Below are 27968 nucleotides of genomic sequence, written 5' to 3' on the forward strand. Positions count from 1 at the left end.
CGTGTCATAACACCAACACTACCTTAGCTGGTCCTTACCGTGTCATAACACCAACACTACCTTACCTGGTCCTTACCGTGTCATGACACAACACTACCTTACCTGGTCCTTACCGTGCCATGACACAAACACTACCTTACCTGGTCCTTACCGTGCCATGACACAACACTACCTTACCTGGTCCTTACCGTGCCATGACACAAACACTACCTTACCTGGTCCTTACCGTGTCATGACACAACACTACCTTACCTGGTCCTTACCGTGTCATGACACCAACACTACCTTAGCTGGTCCTTACCGTGTCATGACACCAACACTACCTTACCTGGTCCTTACCATACCATGACACCAACACTACCTTACCTGGTCCTTACCATACCATGACACCAACACTACCTTACCTGGTCCTTACCGTGTCATGACACCAACACTACCTTACCTGGTCCTTACCGTGTCATAACACCAACACTACCTTACCTGGTCCTTACCATACCATGACACCAACACTACCTTACCTGGTCCTTACCATACCATGACACCAACACTACCTTACCTGGTCCTTACCGTGTCATAACACCAACACTACCTTGGCTGGTCCTTACCGTGCCATGACACCAACACTACCTTGGCTGGTCCTTACCGTGCCATGACACCAACACTACCTTACCTGGTCCTTACCGTGTCATAACACCAACACTACCTTGGCTGGTCCTTACCGTGCCATGACACCAACACTACCTTACCTGGTCCTTACCGTGTCATGACACAACACTACCTTACCTGGTCCTTACCGTGCCATGACACCAACACTACCTTACCTGGTCCTTACCGTGCCATGACACCAACACTACCTTACCTGGTCCTTACCGTGCCATGACACCAACACTACCTTACCTGGTCCTTACCGTGTCATAACACCAACACTACCTTACCTGGTCCTTACCGTGTCATGACACAACACTACCTTACCTGGTCCTTACTATGCCATGACACCAACACTACCTTACCTGGTCCTTACCGTGTCATGACACCAACACTACCTTACCTGGTCCTTACCGTGTCATGACACCAACACTACCTTAGCTGGTCCTTACCGTGTCATGACACCAACACTACCTTACCTGGCCCTTACCGTGTCATGACACAACACTACCTTACCTGGTCCTTACTGTGCCATGACACCAACACTACCTTACCTGGTCCTTACCGTGTCATGACACCAACACTACCTTACCTGGTCCTTACCATGCTAGAACACCTGCTCTGCTCTACGACCTAACCAGATGGCCTCTGCCCTTTAGGCCTGTAATCTCTACATCTTAAGCCACTTTAGCTAAGTCAACTCTAATAAGGCCAAGTGTATTAAGGGACCTTGAGCATTCATTAAGTTACTAATTCCATTATACACTACCACTGGATTGGCCAACTTCCTTTGGCTCAGAGCCCATGTGACTTCAACAGAGAAGGGATGGAGAACCTACCCAAGTTGTCTGGAGGTAAGGAGTGCCATCAACCTAGATTCAAACCCTGGTCTCCTGCAGGCCATACAACCTGGGATAGAAGGCTTTAAAATGGATTTAAACCGTAGGACTGTGTTTGTCCTCTGAGCTAAAGCCAAGGCAATAGCTCGGGAAGCTAACACCAGGCTTCAGATCTCAGCCTTCCATTTTAACAACAGAGAGTTGTTTTTTAAAGTTTTAAAGTATTATTGTATTACAGTATTAAAGTATTACAGTATTACAGTATTAAAGTATTACAGTATTACAGTATCCCATAATATCAACAGCATGTTCTGTTCTACTGGATTGCTCTGTTTCTCTGCTCTGATGATACATCAGTCCTCCCTGGAAGGAAGTCATGCCAAGTGGTTGTCTTTCGTACTGCCAATCTGCCAGGTGTCTGTTCTGTAGAGTGTGTGTCAATGTGTGTGTGTGTGTGTGTGTGTGTGTGTGTGTGTGTGTGGTGTGTGTGTGTGTGTGTGTGTGTGTGTGTGTGTGTGTGTGTGTGTGTGTGTGTGTGTGTGTGTGTGTGTTGCCAGATTCTGTGATTTCGATCCAGCCCTTCGAACAACAGCCTGAAGGGATGTGTGTTAACAACAGTCTCTCAGCTGGGAGTACAGCAATTATACACACACATAACCCCTCCAATCAGTCACTCTCACTCTCACACACACACACACACACACACACACACACACACACACACACACACACACACACACTGCACTTTCAGAATTGCAGAGGGGGGCTGCCTCCTAAAGGAACTGGCTGCTAGCCTAGTAACTGAGGTACCTGACAGACTTGCTGTTATTCCCTTGCTGCACAGGTGTGTGCACACACACACACACACACACACACACACACACACACACACACACACACACACACACACACACACACACACACACACACACACACACACACACACACACACACAGGGTTGTGTGAGAGGAACTGAACTGGTGTTTACCTCAACTAACATTCTCATTCAGTTCCTACAGGCCTCCAAAGCCCGCCTCTGGGTTCAGAGACAATGATATAGTATACATTCTGTACTCATCCATACAGGTACTATATATATATATACTGTCCAAATCCATACAGGTACAATATAGTATACATACTGTACTCATCCATACAGGTACTATATATATTATATATTCATCCATACAGGTACTATATATATACTGTACTCACCAAATACATATGCTATATTTACTTTACTCATCCATACAAGTACTATATATATACTGTACTCATCCATACAGATACTGTATATATATATATATATATATATATATATATATATATATATATATATATATATATATATATATATATATATATATATATATATATATATATATATATATATATATATATATATAATGAACTCATCCATACAGGTATTATATATATATACTGTACTCATCCATCATGTACTAGTACACTTACATACAGGTACTAGTACATGTTCAATTCACTCCAACACAAACCCATTCACAGGGAATTCCAAAAAATGACTGATCGAACAACTGAACAATCATGTTGACCTGACGTTACTTCTTTACAGTGTCAGGTATTATTAAATATCAGGCTCTCCTTCTTTACAGCGTCAGGTACTATAAAATATCAGGCTCTCCTTCTTTACAGTGTCAGGTGTTATCAAATAGCAGGCTCTCCTTCTTTACAGTGTCAGGTACTATTAAATATCAGGGTCTCCTTCTTTACAGTGTCAGGTGTTATCAAATATCAGGCTCTCCTTCGTTACAGTGTCAGGTACTATCAAATATCAGGCTCTCCTTCTTTACAGTGTCAGGTACTATCAAATATCAGGCTCTCCTTCTTTACAGTGTCAAGTACTATCAAATATCAGGCTCTCCTTCTTTAGTGTCAGGTGTTATCAAATATCAGGCTCTCCTTCTTTACAGTGTCAGGTGTTATCAAATATCAGGCTCTCCTTCTTTACAGTGTCAGGTGTCATCAAATATCAGGCTCTCCATCTTTACAGTGTCAGGTGTTATCAAATATCAGGCTCTCCTTCTTTACAGTGTCAGGTACTATCAAATATCAGGCTCTCCTTCTTTACAGTGTCAGGTACTATCAAATATCAGGCTCTCCTTCTTTACAGTGTCAGGTGTTATCAAATATCAGGCTCTCCTTCTTTACAGTGTCAGGTGTTATCAAATATCAGGCTCTCCATCTTTACAGTGTCAGGTGTTATCAAATATCAGGCTCTCCTTCTTTACAGTGTCAGGTGTTATCAAATATCAGGCTCTCCTTCTTTACAGTGTCAGGTGTTATAAAATATCAGGCTCTCCTTCTTTACAGTGTCAGGTGTTATCAAATATCAGGCTCTCCTTCTTTACAGTGTCAAGTGCTATCAAATATCAGGGTCTCCTTCTTTACAGTATCAGGTGTTATCAAATATCAGGCTCGCCTTCTTTACAGTGTCAGGTGCTATCAAATATCAGGCTCTCCTTCTTTACAGTGTCAGGTAGTATCAAATATCAGGCTCTCCTTCTTTACAGTGTCAGGTACTATCAAATATCAGGCTCTCCTTCTTTACAGTGTCAGGTGCTATCAAATATCTGGGTCTCAGAGGAATGGCAGTGTTTTGATCATCTGTCTTTTCTCCTGCTTAGAGAGGTTTCCTGACAAATGGTGCTGTGACCATGGCTACAAACATGGTAGTGTTCCATTGAGTTGCTAACGCTAACACTAATGCTAACAGCGCTCATTAACCTGTCTGGCTAATGAGATTCAGGAAGCGTCAGACAACCCCTCTGGTGCCACTGTGCTCAGTGCTAGGCCTCCAATGACATAGTCACTGAAGACAATGAGGAGAAATGACAGGGGCTTTATAAGCTGGTCATAAGCTGGTTATAAGACAGCATAATTTGTTTATAATGTAGTATGTCAAAGGTGTAGTGTAGTTTTATGACAATGTGACATTCAGAGGATCATTTGGTTTTGGTAAAATAGATATATTCCTTACTTCAAAGAAATAACAACAATAACGCTATTTTACTCACAATGGCCTCATTTACGTCTTTGTAAAATGGAAACTATACAGCAAAATAGTGGATTTGTTCATGTATGTACACAGATTTTTATCAATACATTATCATCATATTTGATGGGTAGAAACATTGTCATTGACGTATCTCTCTGTATAGGGATGAATAAAATCACCCATACACAGACTTAGGAGAAAGGAATTGTGAGCCCTGAATAGCAAGACTTTGGTCACGATTCAATTCAAGGCTCGTTACAGCGCTGCACACTATCACAGAGGTAATGTTCCCGCTTTCGCAGAGGTGACATTGAAGGTAAACGCTGCATTACTTTTAAATGTCAAGAGCACTGCAACGCGCGATCGGATTGAATCGCAGCCTTTGAATTTCCATTTCAACAACAATAACACAACAATGCACCATTGAGTTCCCAATAAATGCGGTCTGATCCAACAGCAGCCCTTTAACTTTACCTAACAGGACTATAGAGGACTGTGATGATAACATCTGATCCAACAGCAGTCCTGTTAACTTTACCTAACAGGACTACAGAGGACTGTGATGATAACATTATACTGTATCATGGTCAGCTCATCATCCCAGAATAGAGTCATCATATCATTACACAAGCAAACCTCACTGCTAGCAAAGTATGGATTACAAACATGAAAAGGTGATGGCATCTCATCAAAAAGACAGCACATTTAAAGATTGTTTAGGTCGGTCAACTGCCTTCGGCAAGCAGAGGAACTAGGAGGGGTGCTAATGACTATGACAGTAATGTAAAGCTTCCTAAATAGCTTACCCCTTCAGAAGAGCCTTGAATCTGGAACATAAAACCCAGATCATTACGTTAATGTGTAGTGGTCACAAGGTCCCAACATACGTTGACTCCAAAGAATCTTTTGACGGATCCTTGTTTTATAGCAGGAGAGTCCAGACAGCACTGTGACATCACTCAGCTGTAATGTGACATCACTCACGTGTAATTGATGTGATGATGAGTTATTACTGTATTGATATAGCTGTCATAGTGACACTGGGAGGGCATCCCAAATGGTTCCTTGTTCCCTAAATGCCCCATGGGTCCTGGTCATAAGTAGTGAACGATTAAGGGAGCAGGGAGTCATATGGGACGCAGACTGACTGGATCAGCTGGGGTTGTATATATTGATCTGGTGGATGAAGTGGGCCCACAGGCCTCTGGAGGTCAGGCTGATCTTCAGGAGGTAAATGATGGGTTGTTTTGGACTCCTTGACTGGTTTTGAACATCTTTTAAAGAAGAGGCTAAAGAGATGTCTCCTTGTTCAATGACCCAACACTAATTCTCTGGTCGTTACAATATTTGTACAACCTCATTCTACCAACCTTTGTGATTGAACCATTTTTGCTGAGATGGTGTGGTATTCGCACAGCCATGTTAAAAACCAACGTGGTAAAGGTAGGGAGATTGAGCTAAAGCAGCATTATAAAGTCATTGCATGTATATAAAGGGAAACAATAGCTCTAGCCTAACCCTGCTGGCCGAGTGCTGCTACCCGTAACAGGATTGTGCTGTTATTCTTTCATTTCCACAATTCCTGCACATGTATTTTTCTGAGGTAATCTCAAGATTACAAAATGCCCTTCAAAGATTTTAAAAACAGGAATGTAAAGATGTGTGATGATCATCAACAAACATGGATAGGCAGCTCAGTAAGTTCCTAATATCCTAGAAATAAATTATCAAAAAATAGACTTCTGTACTTTTTACACACGCTGCCTTATATATACACAGTATAACAATATCTCCAAAATGTTACAATTACAACCAAAAAACCTCTCAAAGAAAAGCACGACATCTCTGTCTGAAAGGGCACCATAATACCTCAATAGTGCACTACATTTGAGCAGATTAGGGTACAACAACCTCAATAATGCACTACTATTGACCGGGGTAGTGTACTACATAGGGAATAGGGTGCCATTTTATCCTATAATATAGTGCAGTACTATTGACCAGGGTAGTGCGCTACATAGGGAAAAGTGTGCCATTTTGTTCTATAATATAGTGTACTACTATTGACCAGGGTAGAGCACAACATAGGGAATAGGATGCCATTTTCTCCTATAATATAGTGTACTACTATTGACCAGGGTAGTGCGCTACATAGGGAAGAGGGTGCCATTTCGGATTCACTCAATGTCTCCGTCGCTCAGCTCCATGAACCCCATCCAAAGTCATGTCCCGTCATCTGATAAAACCTCCTGTTGAAAGGTTGATAAAACTCCCTCAGCCTCTGTACCACCTCAGGGTCAATATTAGGATGAGTCCTTCCTTTGGTCTTCCCCAGACAGTGAGGTTTACTATTCCCCTCCGGCCTCTTCAGACAGGGGAAGCCCTTGGCTGGGTTGAAGTGAAAGTGTTTGTGACCGACCACCCTCCTGAGCCCCAGGAAGTCCTGTATGCGTGTCATCTCCTCGGCTGGGTCGGAGATCAACCTCTCCCCACTGATGAAGAGGAGCTGGTCCTTGGGGAAGTACTGCAGCCAGCGTTGTAGGTGCTTGGCATACATCCCGATCTGGACGGCGCTCCAGGACGTATCGATGAGACCCGTAGTCCTGTTCTTGAAGGCGAGGCTCTCAAAGGATGGGATGTCAGGTTTCTTGGAGCGGGTCTGAGTGTAGTCTGAGATGGCCCTGGTAACGGGGTCTCGGACCACCACAATCAGCTTGGTGTCTGGGGACATGGTGTGGATACGGGCGGGGACGTCTTTAGTGACGTAGTAGCTGGGGGTCTTCTCCATGGTGATCTGACCCTCCTGGGTCTCAGGCATACGGTCTCTAAGGAGAGGAGAGATGGAGAGGTTTGTTATTATACACACAGGATAAAGACAGGACTGTGAAGCACTCCATGAGATGAGGGATGGAGAGGAGAGATGGAGAGGTGGAGAGGTGGAGAGAGGAGAGGTGGAGAGGTGGAGAGGTGGTGACGTGGAGAGGTGGAGAGGTGGAGAGGTGGAGATGTGGAGAGATGGAGAGGTGGAGAGATGGAGACGTGGAGATGTGGAGAGGTGGAGAGGTGGAGACATGGAGAGATGGAGAGGTGGAGAGGTGGAGACATGGAGACGTGGAGAGATGGAGAGGTGGAGAGGTGGAGAGGTGGTGATGTGGAGAGATGGAGAGGTGGAGAGGTGGAGATGTGGAGAGATGGAGAGGTGGAGAGGTGGAGAGATGGAGAGGTGGAGAGATGGAGAGGTGGAGAGATGGAGACGTAGAGAGGTGGAGAGATGGAGAGATGGAGAGGTGGAGAGGTGGAGAGGTGGCGAGATAGAGAGATGGAGGGGTTAGTATTGGGCTAAGGCACATAGAGCACTGTGTGGTTCAGGAGTTACATTCTGGGACCATGCAGCAGCCAGGCTATAGTTCAGGAGTTACATTCTGGGACCATGCAGCAGCCAGGCTATAGTTCAGGAGTTACATTCTGGGACCATGCAGCAGCCAGGCTATAGTTCAGGAGTTACATTCTGGGACCATGCAGCAGCCAGGCTATTATTTCAGGAGTTACATTCTGGGACCATGCAGCAGCCAGGCTATAGTTCAGGAGTTACATTCTGGGACCATGCAGCAACCAGGCTATTATTTCAGGAGTTACAGCCTGGGACCATGCAGCAGCCAGGCTATAGTTCAGGAGTTATATTCTGGGACCATGCAGCAGCCAGGCTATTATTTCAGGAGTTTCAGCCTGGGACCATGCAGCAGCCAGACTATTATTTCATGAGTTACAGCCTGGGACCATGCGGCAGCCAGGCTATTATTTAAGGAGTAGTCAGACTGTGCATTCAGGTCAGATTACTCATGGAGACATAAAGGTTCAAGCGTTGTGGAATAGGAATGCTGATCTAGGATCAGATCCCCCTGTCCATGTAATCTTATTCATTATGATATAAAGGTCAAAACTGATTAAGGTCAAAACTGTTAGAGGTCTGTCTGTCTGTCTGTCTGTCTGTCTGTCTGTCTGTCTGTCTGTCTGTCTGTCTGTCTGTCTGTCTGTCTGTCTGTCTGTCTGTCTGTCTGTCTGTCTGTCTGTCTGTCTGTCCCATGATGCCCCCTCTTACTGAGCTGACCTGACTCTTTTAGATAATAAATTAGCCAGTTAACTGCAGCCCCAGACCGGGGTAATGACCAGGGCTCTGGGTAATGGCTAAAGTGGGCCACCAGAGATTTAGACTAAGCCTAAACACATAGGCATTAGGGGTAGTAGTCCTTGTAGTGCATTAGAAGGATAGGAAAGGAGGGAGGGAGATAGGGGTAGTAGACTAGTGATTAGTGAGTTAGAGGGGTAAGGGAGGAGGGAGGGTTGGAGGGAGGGGAGGAGGGAGTGGAGGAGGGAAGGGAGGGGAGGGGAGGAGGGAGGTAGTGGAGAAAAGAGGAAGACAGATAACATTACATTAGTACAGTCACTAACATTAGGAGTTGGTTGGTAGTATATATCTATCACTACTTTAGTACAGTCACTAACATTAGGAGTTGGTTGGTAGAACATATCTAACACTACTTTAGTACAGTCACTAACATTAGGAGTTGGTTGGTAGTATATATCTAACACTGCTTTAGTACAGTCACTAACATTAGGAGTTGGTTGGTAGTACATATCTAACACTACTTTAGTACAGTCACTAACATTAGGAGTTGGTTGGTAGTATATATCTAACACTACTTTACTACAGTCACTAACATTAGGAGTTGGTTGGTAGTATATATCTATCACTACTTTAGTACAGTCACTAACATTAGGAGTTGGTTGGTAGTACATATCTAACACTACTTTAGTACAGTCACTTTACATTAGGAGTTGGTTGGTAGTATATATCTATCACTACTTTAGTACAGTCACTAACATTAGGAGTTGGTTGGTTGGTAGTACATATCTATCACTACTTTAGTACAGTCACTAACATTAGGAGTTGGTTGGTAGTACATATCTATCACTACTTTAGTACAGTCACTAACATTAGGAGTTGGTTGGTAGTATATATCTATCACTACTTTAGTACAGTCACTAACATTAGGAGTTGGTTGGTAGTATATATCTATCACTACTTTAGTACAGTCACTAACATTAGGAGTTGGTTGGTAGTATATATCTAACACTACTTTAGTACAGTCACTAACATTAGCAGTTGGTTGGTAGTACCTATCTAACACTACTTTAGTACAGTCACTAACATTAGGAGTTGGTTGGTAGTATATATCTATCACTACTTTAGTACAGTCACTAACATTAGGAGTTGGTTGGTAGTACATATCTAACAATACTTTAGTACAGTCACTAACATTAGGAGTTGGTTGGTAGTACATAACTAACACTACTTTAGTACAGTCACTAACATTAGGAGTTGGTTGGTTGGTAGTATATATCTATCACTACTTTAGTACAGTCACTAACATTAGGAGTTGGTTGGTTGGTAGTATATATCTATCACTACTTTAGTACAGTCACTAACATTAGGAGTTGGTTGGTAGTATATATCTATCACTACTTTAGTACAGTCACTAACATTAGGAGTTGGTTGGTAGTATATATCTATCACTACTTTAGTACAGTCACTAACATTAGGAGTTGGTTGGTAGTACATATCTATCACTACTTTAGTACAGTCACTAACATTAGGAGTTGGTTGGTTGATAGCATATGTCTCGTAGGTTTTTTTTATTACAAGTTTTTTTAACAATGAATAACACAGTTCTAAATACTACTAAACTACTGCTTTGTCACAAATAAGGTATTTGCTAATCTCCTTCTGAATATGTGTAACCAACTACTGCAGAAACAGGCATGGTAGCTGAGCACTGCGGACTGGAGCCTTGGGGTGGGTCCTTGGCCTATGGGGAACGCTCCTTTTGGAAAGACCTCATTACTCCAATACAAACACACAGGGGGTTGCTCTTTCCTTCTGTCGCAATCACATAAACCAACAAAACCTCTTCCCCATTAGTCTCTCGATACATCTCTCTCCACTACACTCATACGTTCCATCTCCCTCTCTCCCTATTACTGTGTGAGGTGTGAACAAAACACCAACCACTACAGCTAGCAGCATCACTGCAACACTTCTGCAATTATCTGCCGTATCTCTTGGATACACAAGCGGAGTGCATTTTCTCAAGGCCCTGAGGGAGTCACAGAGAAACTTACTACCAATCAAAATGTACACTTAGTCCCAGAGCAAAACAAACCTGGATGGAAGATGGATGAATAATGCATTAGATAGATATGAGAGAGAGAGAGAGAAAGAGAGAGAGAGAGAGAGAGAGAGAGAGAGAGAGAGAGAGAGAGAAAGAGAGAGACGGAGACAGAGCAAGAGAGAGAGAGAGAGACAGAGAGAGACAGCGAGAGAGAGAGAGAGAGAGAAAGAGAGAGAGAGAGAGAGAGAGAGAGAAAGAAAGAAAGAAAGAAAGAAAGAAAGAAAGAAAGAAAGAAAGAAAGAAAGAAAGAAAGAAAGAAAGAAAGAAAGAAAGAAAGAAAGAAAGAAAGAAAGAAAGAAAGAAAGAAAGAAAGAAGAGAGAGATAGAGAGAGAGGAGAAAGAGAGAGGGAGCGAGACAGAGAGAGAGAGAGAGAGAGAGAGAGAGAGAGAGAGAGAGAGAGAAACGGAGACAGAGCGAGAGAGAGAGAGATAGAGAGAGAGGAGAAAGAGAGAGGGAGCGAGACAGAGACAGAGAGAGAGTGTTGTTAAACAAGTGTTGTTAAAATTGGCAAAAAACACACATTTCTTTCCACAGGGCTGTGGGGTGAGACAGGTATGCAGCTCAACCTACTAATCTGAAATCAAATGTCTACTGTTTGCTGATGATCTGGTGTGTCTTTCCTCAACCAAGGAGGGCCTACAGCAGCACCTAGATCTTCTGCACAGATTCTGTCAGACCTGAGCCCTGACATTAAATCTCAGTAAGACAAAAATAATGGTGTTCCAAAAAAGGTCCAGTTGCCAGGACGACAAATACAAATTCCATCTAGACACCGTTGCCCTAGATCACAAAAAAATATACATAAAAAGGAACATAAAATGTGACACACTAAATAGCATATGTCTAAAAACACTTGAATCAGTTATAGAGCCATTGCCCTTTACGTTTGTCCGCTCACTGACCAATAATTTACAAAATGTGACAAACACAAAATTGAGTTCCGCATGTAGAATTCTGAAAAAACATATCCACAGTGTACAAAGTAAAACACCAAATAATGCATGCAAAGCAGAATTAGGCCAATATCTGCTAATTATCAAAATCCAGAAAAGAGCAATTAAATTCTACAACCACCTAAAAGGAAGTGATTCCTAAAACTTCCATAACAAAGCCATCACCTACAGAGAGATGAACCTGGAGAAGAGTCCCCTAAGCAAGCTGGTCCTGGGGCTCTGTTCACAAACACAAACAGATCCCCAGGACAGCAACACAATTAGACCCAACCAAATCATGAGAAAACGAAAAGATAATTCGTTGACACATTGGAAAGAATTAACCTAAAAACAGAGCAAACTACAATTATATTTGGCCCTAAACAGAGAGTACACAGTGGCAGAATACCGACCACTGAGACTGACCCAAAATGAAGGAAAGCTTTGACTATGTACAGACTCAGTGAGCTAAGCCTTGCTATTGAGAGAGGCTGCTGTAGGCAGACCTGGTTCTCAAGAGAAGACAGGCTATGTGCACACTGTCCACAAGGCGGAAACTGAGCTGCACTTCCTAACCTCCTGACAAATGTATGACCATATGTATGACCAAAAAAACTAGTAATAAAAATAACCTACGAGACATATGCTATCAACCAACCAACTCCTAATGTTAGTGACTGTACTAAAGTAGTGATAGATATATACTACCAACCAACCAACTCCTAATGTTAGTGACTGTACTAAAGTAGTGTTAGATCTGTACTACCAACCAACTCCTAATGTTAGTGACTGTACTAAAGTAGTGATAGATATATTGTCACGTCCTGACCATATACTTAGGTTTTTTTGTATTATATTTGGTCAGGACGTGGCAGTTATGTTTGGTTATGGTATAGTGGGGTTGTGAGTGTTGGGGTAGGTTCTAGGTTAGGTATTTCTATGTGGAGTTTAGTGAGTGTATGTTTGTTTGGTTAATTGGGGTTGGGACTCTCAGTTGAAGGCAGGTGTTGTCTATCTGCCTTTGATTGAGAGTCCCATATAGTGGGGTGTGTTTGTTTGATTTTTGTGGGTAATTGTAATTTTGCACTGTGTTTCGTTTCACCTGTGAAACTGTCACCTTTCTCCTCTGAGTGTTTATTTTGTTTTGTCGTTTCCATCTAAAATAAATATGATGTGGAACAGTCAACCTGCTGCGTATTGGTCATCGAGTGATTTCGACATATCTTCCGATGAGGGAGAATACGAGGAACGTGACAGAATTACCCACCGACAACGGACCAAGCAGCAGAGGAAGGAGCAGCACAAGGAGAGGCACCAGGAGAAAGGCTATCTGGAGTCATGGACTTGGGAGGAAATCCTGGACGGGAAAGGACCATGGACTCAAGCTGGGGATTATCGCCGCCCACAGTGGGAGATCGAGGCGGCGAGAGCTGAGAGGCGCTGGTATGAGGAGAGGGAGCGCAACGGACACGGGAGGCAGCCCCACAATTTTTTTGGGGGGGGGCACACGGGGAGATTGGCGGAGTCAGGTGGTAGACCTAAGCCAACTCCCCGTGCTTACCGGAAGCAGCGTGGTACTGGTAAGACACCGTGTTATGCTGTGGAGCGCACGGTGTCCCCAGTGCACGTTCAAAGCCCGGTGCGCTACATACCAGCCCCCCGCAAGTGCCATGCGAGTGCAGGCATCGAGCCAGGGCGGATGGTGCCAGCTCAGCGCGTCTGGTCTCCAGTGCGCCTCCTCGGTCCAGGTTATCCTGCGCCGGCGTTGCGCACTGTGTCTCCAGAGCGCTGGGAGGGTCCAGTTCGCCCAATGCCTGCTCTCCGCCCGTGCCGGGCCAAAGTGGGCATTCAGCCTGGAGTATGGGTAAAGAGTGTCCGTACCAGAACTCCAGTGCTCCCCCACAGCCCGGTTTATCCTGTGCCTCCTCCTCGGACCAGGCCTCCAGTGGGTCTCCCCATCCTGGTTCATCCTGTGCCACCTCCCAGGACCAGGCCTTCAGTGGGTCTCCCCATCCTGGTTCATCCTGTGCCACCTCCCAGGACCAGGCCTCCAGTGGGTCTCCCCATCCTGGTCCGTCCTGTGCCACCTCCTCGGACCAGGCCTCCAGTGGGTCTCCCCATCCTGGTTCATCCTGTGCCACCTCCCAGGACCAGGCCTTCAGTGGGTCTCCCCAGCCTGGTGAGTCCTGTGCCACCTCCCAGGACCAGGCCTTCAGTGGGTCTCCCCATCCTGGTTCATCCTGTGCCACCTCCCAGGACCAGGCCTCCAGTGGGTCTCCCGATCCTGGTCCGTCCTGTGCCACCTCCTCGGACCAGGCCTCCAGTGGGTCTCCCCATCCTGGTTCATCCTGTGCCACCTCCCAGGACCAGGCCTTCAGTGGGTCTCCCCAGCCTGGTGAGTCCTGTGCCTGTGCCCAGGGCCAGGCATCCATCATGTCTCCCCAGCCTGGTGAATCCTGGGTCAGGGCCGTCGGAGGATCCGACACCGGGGTGCGGCCCAGAGGATCCGACACCGGGGTGCGGACCAGAGTATCCGACAACCTCTTGCGACCCGGGACTGAGGGGAGCTGCCTGTGACCCAGAACCGGGTGAGTCTGGTCACAATTCTAAAATAAAGTTGATTAACTATGACTGTGATGATTCTGCCTACAACCCAGAACCGAAGGAGTCTGCTTACAGCTTGGGACCGACGGAGTCGGCCCACGAACCAGAACCAAAGAAGTCTGCCTACTGTCCTAAGCCCAACAGGTCTGTCTACGGTCTGTTGGACAGTAGGCCAGAACCGGAGCCACCTCCAATAGAGGTGGGTTGGGGAGGGGGGGTGTAGCACTGTGCCGTCGTTGACGGCAGCCACCCTCCCTTCCCTCCCTTTAGTTAGGAGGTTAATTGTGTGTTGTTTTTTTTTGTTTTGTTTTTTTCTGTTGGTTTTGTGCATTCAGTGTATGCACCTTTAGGGGGGGGTAATGTCACGTCCTGACCATATACTTAGGTTTTTTTGTATTATATTTGGTCAGGACGTGGCAGTTATGTTTGGTTATGGTATAGTGGGGTTGTGAGTGTTGGGGTAGGTTCTAGGTTAGGTATTTCTATGTGGAGTTTAGTGAGTGTATGTTTGTTTGGTTAATTGGGGTTGGGACTCTCAGTTGAAGGCAGGTGTTGTCTATCTGCCTTTGATTGAGAGTCCCATATAGTGGGGTGTGTTTGTTTGATTTTTGTGGGTAATTGTAATTTTGCACTGTGTTTCGTTTCACCTGTGAAACTGTCACCTTTCTCCTCTGAGTGTTTATTTTGTTTTGTCGTTTCCATCTAAAATAAATATGATGTGGAACAGTCAACCTGCTGCGTATTGGTCATCGAGTGATTTCGACATATCTTCCGATGAGGGAGAATACGAGGAACGTGACATATATACTACCAACCAACTCCTAATGTTAGTGACTGTACTAAAGTAGTGTTAGATATATACTACCAACCAACTCCTAATGTTAGTGACTGTACTAAAGTAGTGTTAGATCTGTACTACCAACCAACTCCTAATGTTAGTGACTGTACTAAAGTAGTGATAGATATATACTACCAACCAACTCCTAATGTTAGTGACTGTACTAAAGTAGTGTTAGATATATACTACCAACCAACTCCTAATGTTAGTGACTGTACTAAAGTAGTGATAGATATATACTACCAACCAACTCCTAATGTTAGTGACTGTACTAAAGTAGTGATAGATATATACTACCAACCAACTCCTAATGTTAGTGACTGTACTAAAGTAGTGATAGATATATACTACCAACCAACCAACTCCTAATGTTAGTGACTGTACTAAAGTAGTGTTAGATATATACTACCAACCAACTCCTAATGTTAGTGACTGTACTAAAGTAGTGATAGATATATACTACCAACCAACTCCTAATGTTAGTGACTGTACTAAAGTAGTGTTAGATATATACTACCAACCAACTCCTAATGTTAGTGACTGTACTAAAGTAGTGATATATATATACTACCAACCAACTCCTAATGTTAGTGACTGTACTAAAGTAGTGATAGATATGTACTACCAACCAACTCCTAATGTTAGTGACTGTACTAAAGTAGTGATAGATATATACTACCAACCAACTCCTAATGTTAGTGACTGTACTAAAGTAGTGTTAGATCTGTACTACCAACCAACTCCTAATGTTAGTGACTGTACTAAAGTAGTGATAGATATATACTACCAACCAACTCCTAATGTTAGTGACTGTACTAAAGTAGTGATAGATATATACTACCAACCAACTCCTAATGTTAGTGACTGTACTAAAGTAGTGTTAGATATGTACTACCAACCAACTCCTAATGTTAGTGACTGTACTAAAGTAGTGTTAGATCTGTACTACCAACCAACTCCTAATGTTAGTGACTGTACTAAAGTAGTGATAGATATATACTACCAACCAACTCCTAATGTTAGTGACTGTACTAAAGTAGTGATAGATATATACTACCAACCAACTACTAATGTTAGTGACTGTACTAAAGTAGTGATATATACTACCAACCAACTCCTAATGTTAGTGACTGTACTAAAGTAGTGTTAGATATGTACTACCAACCAACTCCTAATGTTAGTGACTGTACTAAAGTAGTGTTAGATATATACTACCAACCAACCAACTCCTAATGTTAGTGACTGTACTAAAGTAGTGTTAGATATATACTACCAACCAACTCCTAATGTTAGTGACTGTACTAAAGTAGTGATAGATATATACTACCAACCAACCAAGTCCTAATGTTAGTGACTGTACTAAAGTAGTGATTGATATATACTACCAACCAACCAAGTCCTAATGTTAGTGACTGTACTAAAGTAGTGATAGATATATACTACCAACCAACTCCTAATGTTAGTGACTGTACTAAAGTAGTGATAGATATATACTACCAACCAACTCCTAATGTTAGTGACTGTACTAAAGTAGTGTTAGATATGTACTACCAACCAACTCCTAATGTTAGTGACTGTACTAAAGTATTGTTAGATATATACTACCAACCAACTCCTAATGTTAGTGACTGTACTAAAGTAGTGATAGATATATACTACCAACCAACTCCTAATGTTAGTGACTGTACTAAAGTAGTGATAGATATATACTACCAACCAACTCCTAATGTTAGTGACTGTACTAAAGTAGTGTTAGATATGTACTACCAACCAACTCCTAATGTTAGTGACTGTACTAAAGTAGTGTTAGATATGTACTACCAACCAACTCCTAATGTTACATATTATGTATGACCACACATATTTCCCTCAGATTACACAGACAACCAAATAAATCAAAAAAGCCCTTTGAATTTAATTTATTTGAGAGGGAGAGAAGAGAGAGTAAGAGAGAGAGGAGAGAAAGAGAGAGAATGAGAACGAGAGAGAAAAATAATAGAGAGGAGAGAAAAAGAGAGACAAAGAGAAAGCGAGAGAGAAGAACGAACAGAGAGGCAGAGAGGGTACAAGCTAGATGAGTGAAGAAGAGTGCCCTTGGGGGCAGATGTAACAAGCTTTCACAATTGTTTCTGTGTTAATAAACTAGATTGCCTGGAGGAACCAATAGGTTGCAAAGCATCTTCCTCTTTCAACCAATAGAGATTTAACATACGCTTCCTGTCCTCCTCCTCCTCCTGCTCTTCCTCCTCCTCCTCTTCCTCCTCCTGAACCACTAGATATCTCTTAGCTCCAGCCACTAATCACTGTGTGAGCTGTGAAACTGCTGTGTTGTGTCTGTTGGTCTGTCAGGTGACTTCATTAACCAATCTCCTCCTAGACAGAGGCTGTTTGAAGCTGCTGGTCTGTCAGGTGACTTCATTAACCAATCTCCTCCTAGACAGTGGCTGTTTGAGCTGCTGGTCTGTCAGGTGACTTCATTAACCAATCTCCTCCTAGACAGAGGCTGTTTGAAGCTGCTGGTCTGTCAGGTGACTTCATTAACCAATCTCCTCCTAGACAGAGGCTGTTTGAGCTGCTGGTCTGTCAGGTGACTTCATTAACCAATCTCCTCCTAGACAGAGGCTGTTTGAGCTGCTGGTCAGTGTTGATATCTGTTGCTATCAGGGAGCAGGTTGAAAGGAAGACATCTACAACCCTGACTGACTGGCTGTATGGAGATTGTTGTGCTTGGCTGTTGCTGTCGATGACTTGGGGGAGGAGTGTGGTGTATAGTCATGTACTTTTATCTCTACATTCATATCCAAATAAAACGTTACTTACATACCTGGTCCATTGTAATCAGATAAAGTAATCCTTCTAAGAAGGGTCCACTGCTATCTATCAGCTCAGAGAGGAGGATTCACCAGGACTATAGGGTCCACTACTATCTATCAGCTCAGAGAGGAGGATTCACCAGGACTATGGGGTCTACTACTATCTACCAGCTCAGAGGGGAGGATTCACCAGGACTATAGGGTCCACTACTATCTACCAGCTCAGAGAGGAGGATTCACCAGGACTATAGGGTCCACTGCTATCTATGAGCTCAGAGAGGAGGATTCACCAGGACTATAGGGTGTACTACTGTGGGAACCACTCCTCTCCTCAGACCACCAAACACTGGATAAGAGGTGATGGTATGCAGACACTCAGAATAATCTGGCAACATTTCTGTGAGACAAGTTCCAGACATGAATCAAAGAGAACAGCTTCTTAGAAGGAACGATGAGGCCGTTCTTTGGCCATAGATACCGGTGGAACTTTCTCTTATCAACCGTGTAAAAGACATTCTCATCACTCTCTCTCTCTCTGTGCACTCAGTGCCTTCTTCACTGTGCTCTTATGTCCAATATCTCTACAGCATTCCTGTCAACACAGATAATGCAGAGAAAGGCTTTCCCATGCTCTCCTCCTCTCCTTTTCTATCCACTCCTCAACTCTTCCCATACCAGCAATATGCAGCAGCAGGAATCAAGGCCACCTGATTAACAGTTGGAAGAAGGCCCAGATCTAGAGAGAAGATGAGAGGAGAAGGACGGAGAATAGGCGTAATGTGTATGCACTCCTCTGGTTTTACATTTGAGTCATTTAACAGACGCTCTCATCCAGAGAGACTTACAGGAGCAATTAGGGTTATGTTGCTCAAGGGCACATCAACAGATGTTTTACCTAGATGGCTGGGGATTCGAACCAGCAACCTTTCAGTTAGCTACTTGCCACCCATAGATCTGTCACTTTCAGCCTTGCGCTACCATGTAGCAGTTTTATCACTCTCTGCCTTCCTGCTGTTAACAGAACAACAGAACCAACACCTCTGTCAGGGTGGTAAGGATGGATAAATTACAGTTATACATTTTGATCATTTAGCAGACTGTCTTATCCAGAGTGATATACAGTCAGTAAAATAAATGTTTAGCAAAATGTGACAAAATATTCTGGGAAAGAAACTTCTTCCTGCCCAAAACTATATGTTTCCTGCTAGGTGATTTGTTTGATAAATTAATTTGGTAATCCAACTCATGGCTCTATCCTAGCTGCTGCAGGGATGTACAGGTCTACAGTCTGACAGGATCTGATCAGTGATAACATCAGAGATGTACAGGTCTACAGTCTGACAGGATCTGATCAGTAATAACATCAGAGATGTACAGGTCTACAGTCTGACAGGATCTGATCAGTAATCACATCAGAGATATACAGGTCTACAGTCTGACAGGATCTGATCAGTAATAACATCAGAGATGTACAGGTCTACAGTCTGACAGGATCTGATCAGTAATAACATCAGAGATGTACAGGTCTACAGTCTGACAGGATCTGATCAGTAATCACATCAGAGATATACAGGTCTACAGTCTGACAGGATCTGATCAGTAATCACATCAGGGATGTACAGGTCTACAGTCTGACAGGATCTGATCAGTGATAACATCAGAGATGTACAGGTCTACAGTCTGACAGGATCTGATCAGTAATAACATCAGAGATGAACAGGTCTACAGTCTGACAGGATCTGATCAGTAATAACATCAGAGATGTACAGGTCTACAGTCTGACAGGATCTGATCAGTAATAACATCAGAGATGTACAGGTCTACAGTCTGACAGGATCTGATCAGTAATCACATCAGAGATGTACAGGTCTACAGTCTGACAGGATCTGATCAGTAATAACATCAGAGATGTACAGGTCTACAGTCTGACAGGATCTGATCAGTAATAACATCAGAGATGTACAGGTCTACAGTCTGACAGGATCTGATCAGTAATAACATCAGAGATGTACAGGTCTACAGTCTGACAGGATCTGATCAGTAATAACATCAGAGATGTACAGGTCTACAGTCTGACAGGATCTGATCAGTAATAACATCAGAGATGTACAGGTCTACAGTCTGACAGGATCTGATCAGTAATAACATCAGAGATGTACAGGTCTACAGTCTGACAGGATCTGATCAGTAATAAGAGGATAGAGAAGGAGAGAACTAAACAACAACTCCAGGAGGACAGAGAAGGAGAGAACTAAACAACAACTCCAGGAGGACAGAGAAGGAGAGAGCTAAACTACAACTCCAGGAGGATAGAGAAGGAGATAACTAAACAACAACTCCAGGAGGACAGAGAAGGAGAGAGCTAAACTACAACTCCAGGAGGACAGAGAAGGAGAGAGCTAAACTACAACTCCAGGAGGATAGAGAAGGAGATAACTAAACAACAACTCCAGGAGGATAGAGAACTAAACAACAACTCCAGGACTACAAAGAAGGAGAGAACTAAATATCAATTCCAGGAGGATAGAGAAGGAGAGAACTAAACAACAACTCCAGGAGGATAGAGAAGGAGGGAACTAAAAAACTCCAGGAGGATAGAGAAGGAGAGAACTAAACAACTCCAGGAGGATAGAGAAGGAGAGAACTAAACAACTCCAGGAGGATAGAGAACTAAACAACAACTCCAGGAGGATAGAGAAGGAGATAACTAAACAACTCCACGAGGACAGAGAAGTAGGTAACTAAACAACCCCAGGAGGTTAGAGAAGGAGAGAAATAAACATCAACTCCTGGAGGATAGAGAAGGAGGGAACTAAAAAACTCCAGGAGGATAGAGAAGGAGAGAACTAAACAACAACTCCAGGAGGATAGAGAAGGAGAGAACTAAACAACAACTCCAGGAGGATAGAGAAGGAGAGAACTAAACAACTCCAGGAGGACAGAGAAGGAGAGAACTAAACAACTCCAGGAGGACAGAGAAGGAGGAACTAAACAACTGAACTGAAACACAATGTTTCCATGTTCTTCTAAGTGTCTGACAAAGTGCTGTGGTCTGATGACCTCCAATAAAACCCCGGGTTTTACCACCTGAAATGACAGTTTCCATCCATTTACATTTACATTTACATTTACGTCATTTTGCAGACGCTCTTATCCAGAGCGACTTACAAATTGGTGCATTCACCTTATGATATCCAGTGGAACAACCACTTTACAATAGTACATCTATATCTTTTTTTTGGGGGGGGGGGGGGGGGTTAGAAGGATTACTTTATCCTATCCCAGGTATTCCTTAAAGAGGTGGGGTTTCAGGTGTCTACGGAAGGTGGTGATTGACTCCGCTGTCCTGGCGTCGTGAGGGAGCTTGTTCCACCATTGGGGTGCCAGAGCAGCGAACAGTTTTGACTGGGCTGAGCGGGAACTGTGCTTCCGCAGCGGTAGGGGGGCGAGCAGGCCAGAGGTGGATGAACGCAGTGCCCTTGTTTGGGTGTCGGGCCTGATCAGAGCCTGAAGGTACGGAGGTGCCGTTCCCCTCACAGCTCCGTAGGCAAGCACCATGGTCTTGTAGCAGATGCGAGCTTCAACTGGAAGCCAGTGGAGAGAGCGGAGGAGCGGGGTGACGTGAGAGAACTTGGGAAGGTTGAACACCAGACGGGCTGCGGCGTTCTGGATGAGTTGTAGGGGTTTAATGGCACAGGAAGGGAGCCCCGCCAACAGGGAGTTGCAGTAATCCAGACGGGAGATGACAAGTGCCTGGATTAGGACCTGCGCCGCTTCCTGTGTAAGGCAGGGTCGTACTCCCTGATTGATAATAGTTTGATGAGAGATTAACTTTAGTTTTCCAGCTATTGAACTTGGAGAAGTAAAAGTAGGTCTTAACCAATACCGTTCACACAGCTGAGTCAGCTAAAAGTCAACTATTTCGGGAATGTTCAGAAACAAATGTCAGCATATTTCAATACCTACTGTAGCCCTATACTGCCCCTTTGGGCCCTTTCCTCATTCTCAACAGATGTTCTGTTCTTTTCCTGCCTATCAATATGCTGATGCATTGAATTTAGCTCGGAAGAATCTACATGGATGGCTTTCCTGCTTCTTAAACCATTTTATTCCCCTGTGTCCATAAAAACTACTAAGGGTTTGTAGTCAGCAAAAAGAAAACCAAGTGGACTTGTATGAACTACCTGAAGGGAAATGCAACTTCTCCCTCTGAAAGACCTCAGGAGGAGAGTCAACTTTCAGAACAGAATAGAGAACACTGAGGCTTAGTGTTAACAATCTGTCCATCCTGCTAGCCTCAGAGTTCCAGAACCCAGAGTTCCATTTGCAGGCAACGTTCTGAAGGATTCAAGCTGTGTTCGTTGAAAAAGCAGTTCCCCGCTCCTGAGGGACATTTGCATACAACGTAAAGTGAAGAGAAACCACGTTTCACTCTAATGGCCCTGTTCTATTATCACTAGGGTTAATATAAACCCCAGGGGTTCCTCTGCTCCTCTTTCAGCTGTACACCCCACCGCTGCTGCAGATTCTAAAGACTCACTTTCAATTTACTGCCCTCTCTCTGGCTGCATCCCCAATGGCACTCTATTTCCTCGAAAAGGCACTACTTTTGACCAGGGCCTATAAAGCTCTGGTCAAACGTAGTGCATTATATAGTGGATAGGGTGCTATTTGGGACTCAACCCCATCTTTCTCTATATATACCTATCCCAAACCCAGCTCCGACCCAGCTCCCACCAAGCTCCGACCCAGCTCCCACCAAGCTCCCACCCAGCTCCCACCAAGCTCCGACCCAGCTCCCATGCAGCTCTGTTTGGGGTTAGAATAACTGTTTCCCGTCCTCTGACAATGTCAGTGAGATAGCAAGCAGAGGATTAGAATACAACCAATCATTGTTTCACAAAAAAGGAACTCTGGAAACTGACGAGAATAGAAAAACCCCACACTATCATATTTCAACAAAATGGGTTCATTTTCCAGGATCACTTCATGTCACATTTCAACAAAATGGGTTAATTTTTCAGGAATTCTTCATGTCATATTTCAAGAAAATGGGAACATTTTCCAGGATCACTTCATGTCACATTTCAACAAAATGGGTTCATTTTCCAGGAATTCTTCATGTCATATTTCAAGAAAATGGGAACATTTTCCAGGATCACTCCATGTCACATTTCAACAAAATGGGTTCATTTTCCAGGATCACTTCATGTCACATTTCAACAAAATGGGTACATTTTTCAGGAATTCTTCATGTCATATTTCAAGAAAATGGGAACATTTTCCAGGATCACTTCATGTCACATTTCAACAAAATGGGTACATTTTTCAGGAATTCTTCATGTCATATTTCAAGAAAATGGGAACATTTTCAAGGATCACTTCATGTCACATTTCAACAAAATGGGTTCATTTCCAGGAATTCTTCATGTCACATTTCAACTGAATGGGTCCGTTTTCCAGGATCACTTCATGCCTTTTGATTCCAGCAGCATGTGGTGCCCAGATGTCCTCCTCTCTAAATTCATAGTATCAAGAAGAGAATAAGTCAAGAAATCTAACTGGGAAATAAAACAGTGACTTATAGAGAAAGGAGGAGGAAGGTTGGATTGGAAAAAAACATTCCCACAGCCTTTGGGAGTTCCCTCCTCCCGCGCTCCCTCCCTCCTGTATGTGTGAGCGTGCAGCCTACAATTTGTCTGGCAGATGCTGTCTTTCTGCCTCTTGGTGTAAGTATGTCTATATTCTGTGAAAGCGTGGCCAACTAGCTATATCTGTGGCCGGAGTCCCCGCTGCGCCAGGCCTTGGCCATAGAAATAGAAGGACTAGATGAGAATCCCCTTTCAAGGCGACCATATTGTGTGCTGTAGTTATTCTATGTGTATGGCCTCTCCTCTCTGTGTGGCTCTAGACTGCAGGGTGGGGGGCTTCTACAGCACTGTTGGATCAACAGTGTGGAGATGTGGGCAGCAGAGATCAATGCCTCCACGGGGGACAGGCCTGGACCAGGCCACCCAGCAGAGCTGCTCCTCAGCCCCCTCTCTCCCCTCCCCTGCACCTCCTCTCCGCAGGCAACTGACTGATAATTAGACAGTGGTGGAGGCTTTACGAGAGTTAGTCAAGCCACACCATACCCTCTCCCTGTCCATCCCCTCCCAAGGATAAAGTTAGGACCAACAGTGAAATAACTAACCTCATGGTAAGAGGACTATCCTCCATGGTGAAAGAGTTGGGCCAACTCAAGTATGCACCGAATAACTGGCACCCTTTCTGATCATCTAGAATGTTTAGGCTGGGCTTAACTCAAGCTGAGGGGTTTTAATTAACCTAACAACCACTCCAGGGAATCAGCTACAGGGTTCTTTCATGACATCCTACAGAGACAACTGCACTGTGTTTCCCCACTGTGGATACTTACTGTAGGCCAACACAGTCATGAACCTGCAGCTCTAACGTGTTTAGAAATACCAGTTCTGAGCCAGAGGATGAGCTGTAGTCAGTTGTCATTCAGACGTTACTGTCATCCAGCTCATTATCTCCGCCAATAGCCTCCAGCTTCTATGATCAACACAGATCATATTACATCAGTTTGCCGTTCTGTATGAACGGTGACTGATTGGGTTATGAAATATGATACTTATAGACTCCCTAAACCACCAGAGGAAGAAACTGTCCGTTCCCCCCCCCCGCCCCCCGCACCGCCCCCCGACCCGCCCCCCGACCCGCCCCCCGCCCTCTCACAGTGCGCTGGTCAACCTCACAACCTCAACACAAGTGTCCTAAAACTGTCTGGAGATTCTTGGAGCAGCTTAACCCAGAAGTCGTTTGAACGTTGCTCCCCTGACTACCTCCATTGTAGGGTTACGAAGAGAGTTTGATGAAGACAGCGTTGAACTAGTAGCATTATTAAGGAGCCATTGACATTGACTGCTAATCTCCATGGCTCAAGTCCTTTTAGATGGCTCCTCAAAGAAACCAAAGGTACACGTTTCAATGTTGATGAAGTGGCTCATCTGCTGTTTTTCTGTCTTCAATCAAAACCACAGAATTCCTGAAACTATTTGACTCTACATATCACTCTGATACTTTACAGAGGTCATGTCAAGGGTTGAATCAGGAACAGGTTATAGTTGTTTAGAACAGATGCTGTGGGTTACAACAGGTCTAGCTAACACTGGGAACTCACGGAGATATTGATCATTACAACCACACATTGTTGAACACTGGGCTAACTGTTCACTGTTCCTATAGCTTTGGATCACTGGAACTTGAAATTAACTCATTGTCTGTGTCCCAAGTGGCACCCTATGCCCTACATAGTGTGATATGAGCTCTATGAGCTCCGGTCAGAAGTAGTGCACTATATAGGGATTAGGGTGCCATTCGGGAACCAGGCATGGTTAAAGCTGTGTTGTCGTAAAGGGAATTACAGTCTAAGAATCAATACCTGGAACCAGGAGCACTCAATTGAATTACGATGCTTCTGGCTGCTAGGGGATGATGTCATGATTTAGTCTGTTGACTCCTGGCAGGTAACCATGTGCTGTTTGGGTCTAAACTCCAGAAGAAAAACTGAATAGAAGCTCTATGATGTTTTTCTGAGCTCCAGAAGGAACTGTCAAGCTGAATGGAAGCGGCAGGTAGCCTAGTGGTTAGCGCAATGGACTAGCAACCGAAAGGCTGCAAGATCAAATCCCCGAGCTGACAAGGTAAAAACTATCGTTCAGCCCCTGAACAAGGCAGTTAAAACCCGCTGTTCCTAAGCTGTCATTGTAAATAAGAATTTGTTCTTTACTGACTTGCCTAGGGAGCTCCAGAAGGAACTGTCAAACAAGTCAGTTTCTATGTGTCATTTAAGGTGCATAATTGAATATGGGCCCTTTTATTAGGCCAATGTAGTCCGCGTCCCAAATGGCACCCTATTCCCACTACTTTTGACCAGAGCCTATGGGTACCATTTAGGGCTCTCCCTATGACTCAGGACTATACTTTATATGGACTCTTTTATTACACCAAGGTGGTATTTAGATATGTTTGAGTTGGTAGTCAGCTGTTAGAGTGATACATTCCTCAGTTCACACTTATCACACTGTGAGGAGAGACTTCTAGCTTCATTATAACTTTATTATTGCTTTATTATAGCTTTATTATAGCTTTACTGGCCCAATGAAAATGTGTTTTATTTTCACCTTGAACAGGATATACATTCATAAACACATTCCATTGGATACCCATAGTGTCTGCACATTCATGTTACAGTTTTTCAGAACTACTGTAGGCCTATATTCACCAACCACATGAGCCACAATGAATGGTCACTACTTTAATTAACTTAACTTAGCTACAGGCACTGATTACTTTAACTAATTGTTACCATTGTGTGGAGTAGGCCTATTTCTATTCTATGTGTGTGTGTGTGTGTGCGTGTGGGTGGGTGTGGGTGTGGGTGTGTGTGGGTGTGGGTGTGTGTGGGTGTGGGTGTGTCTGTGTGTGTGTGTGTGTGTGTGTGTGTGTGTGTGTGTGTGTGTGTGTTTAAATCCATGCTAATCAATCTGGTTATTTTTTCCACTCAGCACAATGGCCATATGTCCATCTAATCTTAGTGTTGCATGTTATCTTAGAGGCGTGTTTAAAGACACTGTATGAATTCGTCCTCCAACAGCTATGTGAAGAGTAATAGAGGCCAGCAAACATACTATTCTAAAGATAGATATTCTTCCCTGACAGCCTTGAGGTTTTGTTTGATGTTCTTTGTGACTTTAAAAATAACGGTGTTTCTCAGAAACCCATTCATCGACAAGACAACCTGTGACATATGTATGTGTTATAGACTGAATAGTAGCCTAGAAATGAAGATGGATACAAAATAAATAAAATAAAATAGATGGGCTCAATTAAATGGCAAATTATGAATTATTTTAGTAGTATATACATAATTCGTTTGTATTCTAATCAGTTAACGTTATTAAGTGTATGAAATGTACCTGTACCACTCCAGTCCCTTGTCATAGTTCCGATCAAAGAAGTGCGGCTCGGCCCCAACAGCTCTGATGTCTGGATGCACCCGGAGGAACTCCAGCAGCGCCCGTGTGCCTCCCTTCTTCACCCCGATGATAATCGCCTGGGGCAACTTCTTACTCTCCACCGGTCCTGACTCGTTGAAGAGACTTGACACATTATTATCCAACGTCCTCTGCTCGCTTCGAATCTCATCCCAGTCCTCCCCTCCTCTGCTGTCCAAATCATTCTCATTATTGAACAAGTCCCTGGATGATGCGCCGAATAACGGATCTAAAGAATCTAACGGGTCTTCTTGGTGTTCGGATTCCAAGTACCCTTCGTTTTGGAGTCGGGGTTGAGTTCTGTTAGAGTCAACTTTTTCGAGATGTTGTGAATGTTTACTGCTGGCTGTACTGACCATCAGACTTGGCATGGTTGAACAGTATCCGACGCAGCAATATATCATATACACCCACAGGGACAACATGATGCAGAAAACAAATAGTTTATTCTTCACGGGGGATGACGAGGCAACATGCAGGTTCTGATATATTGGGCTATATTCCATAGGACAGTCGGGCGAGACGAGTCATAATCCAAAAACGCATATTGGCTAAAGTTATTCGCTCCTCTTCCACTGCAAACATCCTGGTGAAATTGACATAATTCCACAACTTGCCTACACGCTGTTTATAACGGACTTATTATTATTTAGTGATGAACGCATCTCCTTTCCAGCTCCATTCATACGGAATTCCAAACGAAACGAAAAGATACTCGGGTCAGGTGTGTCCGAGCACTGTGCGTAAAAAGACACTCTCGGTGATTGTTTCCCATCACTTGGCCAACAGGCTTCTGAGCGAGAGGGAGCGCACTACGGCGAATAGATGAGCAGGCTACATCCCATTCATCCCGTTTAGACTTGGTGCTTATGATTGACAGTAGAGCCGACCAATCCTAGAAGACTATAGTGAGAGATAATTATCTGTTGCTTTATTTCCAATGAGGAGTTATAGGCCTATAAACCCTTCA

At 43.9% G+C, this 27968-nt stretch overlaps 2 protein-coding genes across 2 annotated transcripts in view; one reads left to right on the plus strand and one right to left on the minus strand.

Moving 5' to 3' along the window:
- Positions 1 to 27968, plus strand: part of LOC106602029 (peripheral myelin protein 22) — a 544081-nt gene that overhangs the window by 129877 nt on the left and 386236 nt on the right. The gene's annotated exons all lie outside the window — the stretch shown is intronic.
- LOC106602031 (heparan sulfate glucosamine 3-O-sulfotransferase 3B1) lies at positions 4528 to 27794 on the minus strand. Its single transcript, XM_014194480.3, has 2 exons — positions 26921 to 27794; positions 4528 to 7343 (listed from the first exon to the last, which is right to left on the minus strand). Exons 1-2 carry the CDS (start codon positions 27502 to 27504, stop codon positions 6716 to 6718), a joined length of 1212 nt encoding a protein of 403 aa, XP_014049955.2. The 5' UTR covers positions 27505 to 27794; the 3' UTR covers positions 4528 to 6715.

The sequence above is a fragment of the Salmo salar genome, chromosome 03, assembly GCF_965601325.2.
Source record: "Salmo salar chromosome 03, fSalSal1, whole genome shotgun sequence".
NCBI lineage: Eukaryota > Metazoa > Chordata > Actinopteri > Salmoniformes > Salmonidae > Salmo > Salmo salar.

Coding starts and splice junctions, on each gene's coding strand:
- LOC106602031 (XM_014194480.3), bottom strand. CDS start 27,504: ATGGAATATAGCCCAATATATCAGAACCTGCATGTTGCCTCGTCATCC. Junction 7,344..26,920: donor AAGGGACTGGAGTGGTACAG/GTACATTTCATA, acceptor TCCTCTCCTTAG/AGACCGTATGCCTGAGACCC.